The 13,598-nt window shown below is 37.1% G+C and overlaps 1 protein-coding gene across 1 annotated transcript; it reads left to right on the top strand.

Moving 5' to 3' along the window:
• Window positions 1-7,657: 7,657 nt before the first annotated feature.
• LOC116162255 (zinc finger autosomal protein-like) lies at window positions 7,658-9,281 on the top strand. The gene is made up of 2 exons (XM_031475830.1): window positions 7,658-7,763; window positions 7,820-9,281. Exon 2 carries the CDS (start codon window positions 7,857-7,859, stop codon window positions 9,183-9,185), a length of 1,329 nt encoding a protein of 442 aa, XP_031331690.1. The 5' UTR covers window positions 7,658-7,763; window positions 7,820-7,856; the 3' UTR covers window positions 9,186-9,281.
• Window positions 9,282-13,598: the final 4,317 nt, after the last annotated feature.

Below are 13,598 nucleotides of genomic sequence, written 5' to 3'. Positions count from 1 at the left end.
TGTTGTAAGTAACTCATATCTTCCTACCGTGAGAGGGAGCTCGGACGCTAGAATAGAAAGGTATTGTAGAGCTAAGGCACGAAAGGATCCGATGGCCCTCGAACCTCCAACTTTAGGGACGAAGTGCTGCTAACCGAAGGCCGTCCTATCCATGGGCGGCGACCCATCTCTTAACCATCTTCAGTTTTGTATCGTTACGTGGCCGATGTCAGCTCAGGTGAGTGTTACCAAGCACAGGTAAGTAGTTCCGGAAGTCTGGGGTTTATACCAATGTCATTATGTGGAAACTGAGCATAATTGGGGGTCCACGAACACACTGTGTATTGTCATAACTGCCTATTGTTACGTCACAACATGAATAATAGATCAGACATGTTTTTACGAACTTCACACCACTCTATTCGGTATACAATGATATGAATAACTAGTAAGGTGACTTATATCAATAAATGCATGAATGTGTTGCCCCTAACAATCTTAACTGCGCTACAGGTTAATAGGCAAATATGCCAGCCCAATCCCTAACAATATAACCGTGAAACAGGAGGGCAATCAAGCGAAGACGCTGGCCCAAACCTAACGAATAACCAGGTCCACCACCCAATGACTAACTAAAACGTGAGTTGCCTTCTAGCCGCGATTAAAGGAAAGTACATGACATGTTGTGACGAATACTCCACGCATACTGTTCAAACGTACCCTGCTACTTGAATGCATTCATTAATTAAGGCAGTGTTACGTGTTCTGCTTAGGTGGTTGGTGTTTTAATTTGCTTGTGATTAGCATAGTTTGGGTTTTATTCAAGGCCAAGGTTTTTTCTCAAGTCGCGCTCTTTTTCTCCTTGGTAGTCTGCTTTTGCGAGAGTGCGACACCTTTAGGCTTTGCTTGGTTTGCTTTTAATCTACAACATCCAAATTCCCGGGTTTTCAGAATAAGTTTATAATAAATAAACTCGCAGACATTACAGCGTTTTATTTGAATGTTCCTGCCCGACTGGGTCCCGAGTCATTGTGTTAGCTTCGTGTAACGTAAGGGGGCCTTACCTTAGACGATCGGATCACTTGCCATTCTTTTGTTTGAATTTTGAGCGGGAACCGTGTTTTGATACTGGGATTGCAACGTTGCCACTTTGCCGTGAAATCTGTCATCTTCACTGCGAGCCTGGGGTTGGGTTAAGATCAGTACAATGTTGAGTGTTCGAATTGCCGTTTCACCAGATTATGCGTAAATCAATTAGTTTCATATGACTAGTAAAATTAAAGGTTACTAACTTGATCCCACAACATGCATACGAGTTTTGATCTAATTTCAAGATGTATATCTTCAGTTATTAAAGTATTCCAGTGGCAATTTCTTTTAACTCATTATCATTATACCTTCTATCATTAATTATACACACATTATAATCAAGGTTTCTATGTTTGAATTTGCCACAACATGGCGGAGGTTCTCAATTGACATCGCCATTGCCTGGTATAGTTCACTGCAGTCAAGACTACTCAAATTCCTAATGTCTTACCACAATGCTTGATCTTGAGCCATAACTGCACAATGGATCACTTATCCAAAATGGAAGAGTTGAGCCAAGTTTCGCTTTCACAAATTATGTCAAAAGTGATAAGTCTACAGGGTTTGGAAAGTAAGACAAGAACGGGCATTTATGCGTGTGCTATATCTATTTTATACACTATCATTAGGCAATTATCAAAAGTGAAAGATATTAAATCAACTTATAGGTGAAGTAAAAGTTTAATCAATCGCAATTCCACTGCAATTGGTCTGGTTTTTTGTTACCGCCCTCAGATGCACAACGTCCAAATGAGTTTTTTTACACACATTTGACACGTTATGTGCACTTATCCCATAGAATCCAATAAACTTACACTTAATGTGCTCTTGATTATTTGTCACGTGACCACATCCCCCAAATAGTCTTGTGTTTCAACAGATGTTTTTTCAATAGTAACTTACAGTTCGTTGCGTAATCACAGTGAGCACAATTTAAATGTTTGGATTTGTTATGTCTTTGCAGATGCACCTTAAAATTGTATTTATAATTTGTTGCGAAATCGCACTGGGCACATTTCAAATTCTTGAAAGGGTTATGCGAGACTAGATGATTTTTTAATTGGCACTTAGTAGCGGTTACGTAATCACAATGGGCACATTTGAAAAGCCTAGTTGTCTTGTGCGTTAGTAGATGCGATTTAAAAGATTTATGATTGGTTACACAATTACATTCGGCACATTTGAAAATTTTTGAATCCCGGTGTCTTAGACGATGTGTTTTAAAATTTCGTAAAATGTTTGTTGCGTAATTACACTCGGAACATTTAAAATCCTTGGAAGGTTTATGTACCAGCAGATGTCTTTTTAAGTAATACTTAGTAGTGGTCACGTGATCACACTCACCGCATCTAAACTCCATGGTTCTCTTGCGAGTTCTTATGTTATATGACGAGATATGCGAGCGAGTATGCGAGTTAAAACTTGATTTATAATTGGTTGCATAATCGCACTGGACACACTTGAAATCCTTGGAAGGCTTATGTGTAAGCAGATGTATTTTTAAACAGTCCTTATTAGTGGTTGCATAATCACAATTAGCACATTTGAAATCCTTGATTGTCTTGTGCCTTAATAGGTGTCTTTTAAGATAGGACTTATCACTGGTTGCGTAATCACAATGGGCACATTTAAAATTCTTGAATGTCTTGTGGATCAATAGATGTCGATTAAGATGGAATTTCTTATTTGTTGCGTAATCACAATGACCACATTTGAAACCTTTAACAGCCTTAGTGGTTCGTATTAAATTGCATTTCTTTTTGCTTGTGTAATTACTCCGTGTACAATTAAAATCTGGCGAAATTTTCGATCGGTTAACACATGGGAAGTCTTTAGAATGTGCAATCAAAAATTCATTTTCTTGCTTGAACTCATTTTCATTGAGTTCTTGCTTTATCATTCCGGAGACATCATCGTTAAGTAAAACTTTCTCATTAACGGACGTATTTATGTTGTCTTCTTGTTTAACTTCCACTTTCATCGTTGAGGACATTTCACACAAGTACAACAACACTATAACAGCGGTCGTTTTGCAATTCTGATCGCACTTGACCTTTTTTGGTAAACTTATCAACCCTCAGTAACAGAGTGGCGGCATCTTAAACTACAAAGGGGACTGACAGCTACGCCTTGAGGCACATTTTCGCTTGGCGGCCATATTCTCGGTGCACAAAAACTGTTTTTGTTTTGTCAGCTGTTTACTTTTTTTTACCAGTGGCGTACCCCCATTGTAGTTATTGTATAATATTATATGAACAGAAAATATATGCATGAATTTATAACGTATCGTTTCATTTGTCGTGTCGTGCACAATGTGTACTTGTTTATTACAAGGTGGTGACTTGCGTAACGCATCATAGGGATTTCAATGTAAAATTCATAACATGCGATTATTGGCTCCCCAAATTATTTTAGAGCAAAAATGTATTAAAGCTTTTTGTAGAAAAAAATTTTTTACGTCAATCAACCGTATTAATTTTCAATTTTTTGCATAATAAAAACGGAACATTGGAAAAATAAAACCCCCATCTTTTTCAATAATCTGTGATGCCATGGAATTTTATAATACAAAAATTACGCCAATATCCGTCATGCCATGGAATGTCTGCTATAAAACAAATCAAATTCTATCAAAAAGTATTATATTTAGAACAGCGAATTCAACATAAAGAAAGACCAAATTACTAAAAACGGTTTCCTAATATAACAAGTCACCATTAGCTGCAATACAGTAACCAAGTCGATCATAAAATCCATTTCGAACTGCTGCTATGTAATTGATAACTGGATATCTTTTTGTTTTAGAAAATTCCATGGCATCGCAGATTATTGAAAAAAATTCGGGTTGTGTTTTTCCAATTTTCCGTCTTTATATGAAAAAAATGGAAAACTAATACGGTTGATTGGCGTAACAAAATTTTTTCTACAAAAAACCTTAATACATTTTTGCTCTAAAATAATTTGGGGAGCCAATATTCGCAAGTTATGAATATTACATTGAAATCCCTATGATGCGTTACGCAAGTCGCCACCCTGTATACGTCTGTATTTACAATATGTACCTACGGTTGCTGCTGCAAACCTTACCCCAATGAAGTAGGCGGTCATGTTTTGGGTGCACAAACAAATTACATTTGCATTTGCTTCTCTTTACTATTCGAGAGAATATTTCTTGAACTTAAATAATCTTAACTTGACGTTTGTAGTGTACTTAACCCCCAGGTTCTACACTAACTTCACACTACAAGAACACGGAAATAAAGACAACCCGGCAACGTTTAAAGATGGCCACCCGAATGACTATTCCCTCCAAAACTAAACAAGTTCCCGCTTAAACTTGAAAAGTGGCACATGATAAGACATCTAAGGCAGTTCCCCCTTACGTTAGTAGTAGACAACGCTTTGACCTGAAGCACAGTAGGGGAAGGAACGTAAAATTAAAACACTGAAATTGTGAAAAGTTTGTTTAATAGTGATCGCAATTATTAAGATTGTGAAAGCTCGGAAATTTAAGTCGAAATAAATTACATTGCAAAAATAAACTTTGAAAATGATAGTTCAACGAATAAAAATAGAAATTGGCTGGGAAAAAAAAAGAACTTACCAATAAAAAAACCAGCCGTCAAATTAGTATCAAATTGTGTTGTAAACTAAATTGTTGGTAATGATGTGAATGCGTAACATAAAATTATAACATCACAAAAAGTAGCAGGTAAACTTCAAGAGGTAACAAATAGGTTAAAAACAAGTTTTGGGAATTATGGGTCAGGTAAGCAGGTACCAAGATTCTAAGATAGGGTGAAATACACAGAATGTGACTCATCTTTGGTGCAATAAAGTCCTTTTGTTAAGAGCAAGTTAGAAAATTACATGGCCTTGTAGGCAAATTTAACTAAAAACAAGATATGTGGAAATTATTGAATCGCCACTCATTTATCGCACATAGATTCTAAACTGAAGAGCTTTGATTAGCGTAATCCCGCTCCTGCAATATAGGTAGCCCGCCTCTGGTTTCGGGGTTTCAAGCGTACAGTTGAATGTCGAAGACAATCACGGAATTAAGTGTCATAGCTCAATTTTGACTACAGTTTTTACCACCCCATTTACTGCTTCATTCACGGCGAAAAATGTTAGTAACAAACAACAAGTCAGTACATACATCAAACGAATCGGTAATTTCCACATATTAAAATAAAATGATCAAAACTTATATGAATGTTACTTCAGGGACAAGACCAAGTAATCAACATCAACAAACATAAATTAAGCAAGCGTTACACCAAAAACGTACACAATTACAAACAATAGCATAACGGTATCACATATGTGATTCTGCATTGCGGTTAAACCAAGTAAATTTCAAAAACAAAGATTCGAACACACAAAAAATATAAAATGTGGCATACAAAACACAAATACGATATAAAGAAATGCAAAGATTATTACCTGCATTAAATAACACAAAATAACAACAAACATTTATGGAGTGACGCGTTCACCACCGCCATTCAAGACAAGATGCCAAACGTAACCCCTGTCCGTGATTTTTAGATGGCGCAGGCAGCTTTTTCCCGTTCGTCTCGCGACAGTAATCACTTGGCTGCTACGCACATGCGTATTACACCTTCCCATTAATGCACAAAACTTTAAATTTAAATTTAGAAATGTGAATAAAGAAATACCGTTCTGCGCATGTGCGTAGCAGCCAAGTGATTACTGTCGCGAGCCGTTCTTGCTTTTTCCCACCTAGAAATTGCATGGTTGCCAACTCTCAAAAATGTATGTATCGTCGTAAGTTGTATATACAGGGTGGAACCTCTCACTATGTTGAAGAAAATTCAAAAATGAAAATAAATCCCTTGAACACATTTAAACGAGAATCTGTCACTTTTGCTGCAATTCCGCAGCAAAATTTAGATCCCGGTATTTGCGAGATCATTAAATAGTAATCCCGCGGGATCCCGGTATTTGCGGAATCCCGCAATTTAGTGCAGCTAACGGAATATTCTCAAGAAAACACATTCTATTTCGTAGAAAGAATGCACCACATCTGCCGTCATTTCTTGTCGCCGGTGAGCAATTTTTTATGGCCCCTCCATGTCGATCTGGATTTCTAGAATATTCGCTGCAATGCAATATTTCCATACAGTCACTTTACTACTTAAGGCTTTTATAAACAATCGACGAGTCCGACATATTGTCTACAAGAATAACAGTTCCTGCGTTTTAAAACAGTAGCAAAATAATTCTGATTTACGCACTCAATCGCTGTTTAACAAAGTTAATAACAGATACAGGTTTGCGCGTAATTATTACATGAACTGCAACAACAAAAATGTGCGACATAATCAAATTCGCAGAGTTGCTAATGAATGGTGGTAAGCTTGGTCGATAAATTCTGCAATGCCGCAAATCCCGCGGGAACCCGCTCCATTTACGTACGGGATTAATTCCACAAAAATGCTGCGGGATCCCGGTATTTCGAGATCCCGCGATCCCGGTATTGCATTCCCTAAACGTAATATAACCGGATCGAAAGACAATCGAACGTTATTGTGTACTTACTACAGCAGAAGTGTTTTAATAAGAAATTCGAAGGCGGTGTCATGTATTTCACAAACGAAGACACACAATTTGGTTGCACAAATCAAACAGCAAAAGGAAAATATACCAGAAAATATGTCCTTGCATGAAAAATATAAACATTTCGTTTCCGTGTGTCAGAACCGCAAGCCAACAGTCGAAGATAACATTGAAGTAATTGGTAGAATGGTAGAGACTGCTAAACACAAACTCTATCCAGAAGTAGAGAAATGTATCTGATCGAATTTTATACCCGCATATTTCAACCATAGATAATTTAATTATCTATTAGTGTTTTCGATTGGCAAAACTCGTGCTGCACGAGTGCAATTTTTACGTTCTATTGGTAATTTTAGGGCAATTTTCTGTGTTCCATTGGCAAATGTGATGCAACAATTACGCACTAAATGCAAATTTTGACGCACGAGGTCGGAGAGCTCGTGGAGCAAATTTTCAAAATAAAAGTGCGCCAATTTGAATTTGTTTCTTGCGTTGGAGAGTTTTTTGTTGTCATCTAGCGATAGCGAAGATGATGAACTAGCCATATAACTTCTACTTTACAAAAAGTTGCATTTACTCTTTAAAGTGAACGCCAAAAATTGGTTCTTTACAGGAATTTCAAATTTATATTCCTCATTGTTTATCATAAATAATAGTGAAATCGTTTCAGTCATTTTTTTAGAATACAGATTTGTCGATTACCTAAATCATTGTATAAATACAAATCTAAAATGAGGTTATGGACAAATGACAGCAAATATTTACGAATATTTATGTTCCATTGAGAGCAATTTTCACATGGATTTCTTCAGTTTCTCGTGCAACACTCGTGCAGTACGAGTTTTGCCAATCGAAAACGCTATATGATTTCAACTGGGTTTGCAAAAACCGGTTGGAACATATCCACATGCCGCGTAAACGTAGTCACTGTCTTTATAAAGCACTGTTGTCTTGACACAGTTTTACAATACAATATGTCGGGATGTTTGCCACCACTCTGCAATGACGTAACGTAACCTCAAAATATGCTCGTCCTTTTATTTACATACCTGTACTTAAAACTGCTTTATTTCTAAATACAGTTAAAATTAATTAAATTTCTTAGCAGCTGGGTAATTGTCTGAGAGTTTCATTTACTTTCCGTGTAATATTTTGTGGTTATTATTAGGTATTCGATTATTATTATTGGAGTAATCCAAGGGATAATGTCGGCAATCGTTAAAGTTGAGCCCAAACAAGAAGGAGAAATAAACGCGTCAATTGATGAAAAGGTTTTTCTGGCAAACCAGGATCCAGCAATAAAACCGGAACCGAGTGAAATTACACTCGGCGTGGATTCTTACATTTCCAATAATTTGATGAACAATAAAAATCAAGTGAAGCTGGAAATTTATGCGGTTCAGAATTCTTCAGAAGATTTGCCCCACGCTAAACGACCGCCAACATTAAAAGATTTTAAATGTACTCTTTGTGCCTACTCGTCCAATAGGAAATATAATTTAAATGCACACCTCTTAATACACAAGGATTTCAAGGATTTAAAATGCACCGAGTGTGATTACTCAACTAATATTCCATACAGCCTGAAAAGGCATCAACTGTTAAAACACAATTCCTCCAAGGATTTAAAATGTGCCCAGTGTGACTACGGAACCAATTGGAAAGGCAAGTTAGATGTGCATATGTTAACACACAAGGTTTCCAAATATTTAAAATGTGTTCATTGCGAGTACGCAACCAATCACAAAGAGAATTTTAAACGACACTTGCTAACACACAAGAGCTCCAAAGATTTTAAATGTGTCCACTGTGATTATTCAACCCATAGAAAATGCCATTTGAAAAAACATCTGCTAATACACAAAGTTTCGAAAGATTTAAATTGTCCTCATTGCGATTATGCAACTAACAATAAATGTTATTTAAAACGGCACGTGTTAACTCATAAATTATCCCACGAGTTTAAATGTGACAGTTGTGACTATAGTACCAGTATAAAAGTATCGTTTAAGCGACACCTCTTAATCCATGCGGTTACGCAAGATTTGAAATGTGACAATTGTAATTATACAACAAACATTAAAGCTTATTTAGCACGACACGTTCGAAAATACAAAGCTTCTAAAGATTTTAAATGTGATCATTGTGACTACGCAACAAATAATAAATCCAGTTTGAAACGACACCTTTTAAAGCATAAAATTGCTACAAAACTGCACAAAGACTCTCAAGATTGTGAATGTACCATTTGTTTAAAACAACATCTCTTAATGCATAAAAATAATTTTAAATGTGGCGCTTGTGATTATTCAACAAACCATAAATATAATTTTAAACAACATCTCTTGACGCACAAAGTTACTCAAGATTTTAAATGCGAAGATTGCGATTACGCGACTAATGTTAAATCTCATTTTATGCAACACGTGTTAAGACACGGAGATATAAGGAAATTTTATTGTGACATTTGCGGATATGCAACAAATTTTAAGTGTAATTTGCAACGGCATATTGTGCAGCATAAAAAAGTTTGAATGTGGTATCGATATGTATTTTAAAATTGTTACTTCTAGAGTGAGGGATGTGTTATATGTATGTACCTTTAATATTTTGTTTAAATGTGTTTCTAAATCTCTAATATATTTATTTTCTATATTGTTAGATTATGTCAGTTGTAAAAGGTTTCTATTGTAGGGAAAATAACTGATTATAATCTTTAAAGAAACTAATGAGTAGTTACATGGATCTCCAACTCCATAACGCTTCCAACTTTGGCGTATATAGAGACACCGTTCAAACGACAAAGTACCGTTGGCATATATAGAGACACCGTTAGAAAGTATTTGCTCATCTCGAAATACAACTTTAGTCTTTAGTTACCGTATCCAAGACCTTCAGATACCTTCCGGATTGGAAGAGGTCCAGATAATCAACAATGCAATACCTACTTTTTGCAAGATACTTCGGAGTTTTATCCTTCATAAATGGGAAGGGAGGTGCTTTTAAATCTACTTGAGACGGGCCCGTTTCGATGAAAATTAATAAAAGAAGTATATTGAAGGAATTTGACACTTTTGTCTGAAGAAAACGCTCTCTTAGCCCATCCTGTTGGGATTTCCCGATCCCATGCCAATAGAACCACGTTGCCACATAGGTGGTGGAAAAGGGTGAAGGAGTTTACATCTAAACGAGGTCTCTGAGCAACCACAGCAGAAACAGGTTCTGTGACTGTTCTAGGCCTCTTACCTCCTAGCACATCCTGACGTTCTAAAAACTTTAGGGCCCTATCATCATTGCGAACTGGACAAACGGCCCACAATACGGATACTGACGAATAATTTCCTCTTTAATTGGTGGTTGAAAGGTTCGGAAAAGTGAAACCAGTTTTAAAAAATATGGTGGCATAAACAAATCTCCCTCTGCAATAAATCGCTTGTTGGTCAATCTGGTTCTTTCGACATGCTGCTGATCTGTCGACTAAAAATATGCCAGAAAATCGCTCTTGAAATGTTCAAAATCTCACGGACACTCATCCAATCTAATGTGGCAACCCCGAACAACCTCTAACGTCTCCACTGCATCGAACCGTGCTAAGTGAAAATATCTATCTAAACGCTCCAAAACAAATCACTGGGTGAAAACGAACTGGACTAAATGGTGGCTTCTCAACCATCGGAACAACCAAAGGTCGTTTAGCGATCTCCTTACAGTCCATAACGTTCGCACTACCAACCACTCTAGACGCAGCCGTAATAGGTTGGGAAGTAGAAGAAGCAAGGGGGTTAACAATAGACAAAATCACCTCCAATCCCTTCCCATTTGTGAAGACCATAAAATCCATCGTTAATGAATCCGGAATGTATCTGAAGGCCCTGTATACGGTAACCTTAACTAAAGTTCTATTGGCATGGGATCGGTAAATGCAAACAGGATTGGATAAGAAGGCGTCTTCTTCAGACAAAAGTTTTAAATTCCTTCAATACATCTTTTATTAATTTTTATTGAAAGGTGCCATCTCAAGTAGATTTAAAAGCACCTCCAATCCCTTCCCATTTGTGAAAGATAACGCTCTGAAGTTTCTTACAAATATTTACATACACAAAATACATCGTTAACTATCCGGACCTTTTCCAATCCGGAATGTATCTGAAGGTCCTGGGTACGGTAACCTTAGACTAAAGTTGTATTTCGAGATGAATGCCGTTAAGTAGTGTTATCACTTATATTAAAACCTTTTATTTATCGCCGTAAAAGGAATTATAAAGACACATACCAAAGTATGCATTTTATTTATTGTCAAGAAGTACTGTACCATAGAGTACATGAACGTGTAAACTGAAATGATTTCATTTATGATTTCAAACGCTTAAAAGCTAGCCATGGCAAAGCTAATTTAACCAGGGTTTGTAATCGAAACTGAAAAGAACCGGTACAGGAACCGGAACAGATTGCATGTGTCTGTATAGGAAGGAAATGGTGTATTAAATTCAGGGGTTGGAACCCATATGAAATATAGGTTCCGGTTCCTCACTTTTTAGGTACTTAGAATTATTTTTTAAGTGTTCCTGTATCGGTTCCGGTTCTGTGGCTTCAGTAGTTTTCGGTTCCAGTTCCAGTTTTTCTTTCGGTTTTAAGGGTTCTAACATAAAATAAATAAAATTATTATTAAAAAATATAAATTATTATTAATTATAGAAAATAAATAATACACAAGGTTAAAGTGTGTACCTATATCATTCTTTTGCATAAATATATTTATTAGGCTTAATTGAAACTTAATTTTAGCTTTATATGCTGACTCTAGAATTCTCTAGATGCTATTCGTTTGCTACCTATATTAGCAAATTGAATAATATTAATGTAACGTATCTACTCTACCTACAAGACAGAGAGAACCGAAAAATATCGGTTCTTTAGCACTAATAATAACGGTATCGGTTCTGGTTATCATAACTTCTTAAATAACTGTTCCGGTTCCAAGTAAAGCGCTTAAGCAGCATACACAACCTTAAAATTAATACGCACAATTAACAATTCAAAATTATCGTATACGTTTTTTTGTATTTTAAAGGGCAACATTCACAACATTGAAAATTAATCGTTAGAATTAATACTGAGATGTCTACATCCCTTTAAATACCCTGTATATTTCAACGTCGGATGCAACGGTCAAGTAATTGGAGATTCTGGGGACATGAGCCACCGCCATCACCACCTGTCCATAATTTTTTTTTTGTAATTTGCGGAGGTAGTTTGGATTTGGGGGCTTGGCGTCACTTGTTGATTGTTAAAGCTTGTTGGTGGTGGGATTATTGCTTTTTGAGTTGTATGCATAGAGTTTAGCTTTGTTTTTGTGTTTGTGCGTAAGATTCAACCACTTTGGTGTCGGGTAAAGTATTTTATGTAGTTTACTCTTATGTACTTATATGAATTGTGCCATTTGTTATATCAGATATTTTCCATCTATCATTGTGGTAATATGTAATTTACACCATGCGAGGTGTTAACTAATACCCATGTGCTTGTGGAAGTCTACGATATCTCAGGTTTAGACCACGTTTAACTCAGTTACACGGTGCACGAGTGTGTACCTATGTAGAACCTCGATTTCCGTGAAGTAGGGCATGCAATGCTAGGTGTATTTACGTTAGGGTGACTCGTAACATTCGCGAATGTGTGTGCCTTGTTGTGTGTAATTATTGTCTTCCTGCCGTGAGAGGGAGCTCGGACGCTAGAATAGAACTGTATTCTAGAGCTAAGGCACGAAAGGATCCGAGGGCCCTCGAACCTCCAACTTTAGAGACGAAGTGCTGCTAACCGAAGTCCGTCTTACCCATGGGCGGCGACCCATCTCTTAACCATCTTCAGTTTTGTATCGTTACGTGGCCGATGTCAGGGGAGTGTTACGAAACACATGTAGTAGTTCCGGAAGTCTGGGGTTTATACCAATGTCATTATGTGGAAACTGAGCATAATTGGGGCTTCACGAGCACACTGTGTATTGTCATAACTGCCTATTGTTACGTCACAACATGAATAATAGATCAGACATGTTTTACAAACTTCACACCACTCCATTCGATATACAATATGAATAACTAGTAAGGTGACTTATATCAATAAATGCATGAATGTGTTGCCCCTAACAATTTTAACTGCGCTACGGGTTAATAGGCAAATATGCCAGCCCCATCCCTAACAATATAACCGTGAAACAGGAGGGCAATCAAGCGAAGGCGCTAACCCAAACTTAACGAATAACCTGATTCACTACCCAATGACTAACTAAAAGTTCTAGTCTTCTAGCCGTGATTAAAGCAAGTACATGACATGTTGTGACGAATACTCTACGCATACTGTTCAAACGTACCCTGCTACATTGAATTCATTCATTAATTAAGGTAGTGTTACATGTTCTGCTTAGGTGGTTGGTGTTTTAATTTGCTTGTGATTATCATAGTTTGGGTTTTATTCAAGGCCAAGGTTTTTTCTCAAGTCGCGCTCTTTTTCTCTCTGGTAGTCTGCTTTTGCGAGAGTGCGACACCTTTAGGTTTGGCTTGCTTTGCTTTTAATGTACCACATCCAAATTCCCGGGTTTTCAGAATAAGTTTATAATAAATAAACTCGCAGACATTACAGTGTTTTATTTGGGTGTTCCTGCCCGACTGGGCCCCGAGTCATTGTATTAGCTTCGTGTAACGTAAGGGGGCCCTACCTTAGACGATCCAATCACGTGCCATTCTTTTGTTTGAAATTTGAGCGGGAACTGTGTTTTGATACTGGGAATGCAACGTTGCCACTTTGCAGCGAAATCTGTCATCTTCTCTTCGAGCCTGGGGTGGGGTTAAGATCAGTACAAGTTAGAAATAACTGCGGTTTGAAGATCTTTGGAAGAGCTGCATTCCGCACGAGACAAGAAGCGCTCTCTCTTAAATACCTACATACGC

This window comes from Photinus pyralis, unplaced genomic scaffold (genome assembly GCF_008802855.1).
Source record: "Photinus pyralis isolate 1611_PpyrPB1 unplaced genomic scaffold, Ppyr1.3 Ppyr1.4_LG10, whole genome shotgun sequence".
Lineage (NCBI taxonomy): Eukaryota > Metazoa > Arthropoda > Insecta > Coleoptera > Lampyridae > Photinus > Photinus pyralis.
This window is presented reverse-complemented; position numbering and strand designations above follow the sequence as displayed.

What these genes read in the sequence shown, in the direction of transcription:
- LOC116162255 (XM_031475830.1), top strand. Translation starts at nt 7,857, where the DNA reads ATGTCGGCAATCGTTAAAGTTGAGCCCAAACAAGAAGGAGAAATAAAC.